At 44.3% G+C, this 1,715-nt stretch overlaps 1 protein-coding gene across 1 annotated transcript; it reads left to right on the forward strand.

Annotated features, from left to right (window-relative positions):
* Positions 1 to 10: 10 nt before the first annotated feature.
* Positions 11 to 1,257, forward strand: LOC104948655 (polycystic kidney disease protein 1-like 3). The gene is made up of 2 exons (XM_010774863.1): positions 11 to 391; positions 601 to 1,257. The coding sequence occupies exons 1-2, from the start codon at positions 35 to 37 to the stop codon at positions 658 to 660; spliced, it is 417 nt and encodes a 138-aa protein (XP_010773165.1). The 5' UTR covers positions 11 to 34; the 3' UTR covers positions 661 to 1,257.
* The last annotated feature ends 458 nt before the right edge of the window (positions 1,258 to 1,715 follow it).

Genomic DNA, 1,715 nt, shown 5'->3' on the forward strand with positions numbered 1-1,715 from the left:
TCTGATGACCTCAGCCAATCAGCTGCCTCCTCTGATGACTTCAGCCAACCAGAAGGCTCCTCTGATGACTTCAGCCAATCAGCTGCCTCCTCTGATGACTTCAGCCAATCAGCTGCCTCCTCTGATGACTTCAGCCAACCAGAAGGCTCCTCTGATGACCTCAGCCAATCAGCTGCCTCCTCTGATGACTTCAGCCAATCAAAGGCCTCCTCTGATGACCTCAGCCAATCAGCTTCCTTCTTTGTCTCCTGCTCAGTCTTCAGGTGTTCAGCTATTAGCCACGCCCCCTCAGAGACCTTCAGAGGCTCCGCCCACCATGACATCATCGACGAACGGCCCTGCCCCCTCCTCGTCCTCACAGGCCCCGCCTACCACTAGCCCCGCCCCCCAGGTATGACATCACACGCTACATACAGTAATTCAGACTTAATGGAATTATTATTTCAAACAAATCAAATCTGAGGATTTCAGTGATTTACATTTAAATCTGTTTGAATTCATTAGTGATATTTCAATTTAATAATAAATTCATGACACTAAAAGGTTCTTCTTCTCCTCTCCTCCTCCTCCTCCTCTCCTCCTCCTCCTCCTCTTCGTCAGGAGGAGTCAGAGGACGGACCGAAACACATCTTCTCGTTCAGTTGGCTGAACCAGAAGTGAAACTATGTGATCATAATGTTCCCCTGAAGCTCGCTCTGTTTTTATATTTCCATCAGTTGTTAAATTAAATTGTTGTGGTGAAACTAAAGAGATTGTAGAAAATGAAATATGAAACTTTATTTGTTTCTATAGTTAAAATGTTTTATCGGCGGTGGAGGCGTGTGGCGCAGTGGATAGTGCTTTGGTGTTGGTATCAGGGGTCAGAGGTTCAAACCCCTCAGCAGTCAGCATGTCGTTGTGTCCCTGAGACGCTTCACCCCAAAGTGCTCCGGAGAGATTGCCCACAGGAAGTCACTTTGGATAAAAGCGCCTAACAAGTAACATGTAATGTTATTGCCATTAAAAATCAGCTGTTTCTCACTTCATGTTCTGACCTGAACTGAATACTCTGCTCACACCCTGCTGTTGTTGTTGTTGTTGTTGTTGTTGTTGACATAAGGATTCAAGGATCCTAATGAAGACCGCACCAGTTGAGAGGAAGAGCAGATATTTATTCACAAACAGGGTCAAAATAAATGATCACTTTTTATATGAAGACATTTCAAAAGACTCAAAAAGGAAGAATCAAGAGTTTAATCAAATAAACAAATGACATTAAATATATATATTTATTTAAATACAAATATGAACATACATTTTTTTTTCTCTCTTTGATGTATTTTCAATCTTTAAAAGTTTTTATTTATTTTATAGTTATAAGAAAAATGTCAGAATTCTGCGATTAAAGAAAAACAATCATCAGATCTGGGAGGGGCTTCAGTAGTCTGTGGGAGGAGCTTCAGTAGTCTGTGGGAGGAGCTTCAGTAGTCTGTGGGAGGGGCTTCAGTAGTCTGTGGGAGGAGCTTCAGGACGCTGTGGGAGGAGCTTCATTAGTCTGTGGGAGGAGCTTCAAGAGTCTGTGGGAGGAGCGTCAGTACTCTGTGGGAGGAGCTTCAGTAGTCTGTGAGAGGAGCTTCAGTAGTCTGTGGGAGGAGCTTCAGTAGTCTGTGGGAGGGGCTTCAGTCGTAGGAGCATCAGTAGTAATTGGGCGGGGCTTCAGTAGGGGGTCCTGAGGG

The sequence above is a fragment of the Notothenia coriiceps genome, unplaced genomic scaffold (genome assembly GCF_000735185.1).
Source record: "Notothenia coriiceps isolate Sejong01 unplaced genomic scaffold, NC01 NC01_scaffold00014789, whole genome shotgun sequence".
In the NCBI taxonomy this organism is placed as follows: domain Eukaryota; kingdom Metazoa; phylum Chordata; class Actinopteri; order Perciformes; family Nototheniidae; genus Notothenia; species Notothenia coriiceps.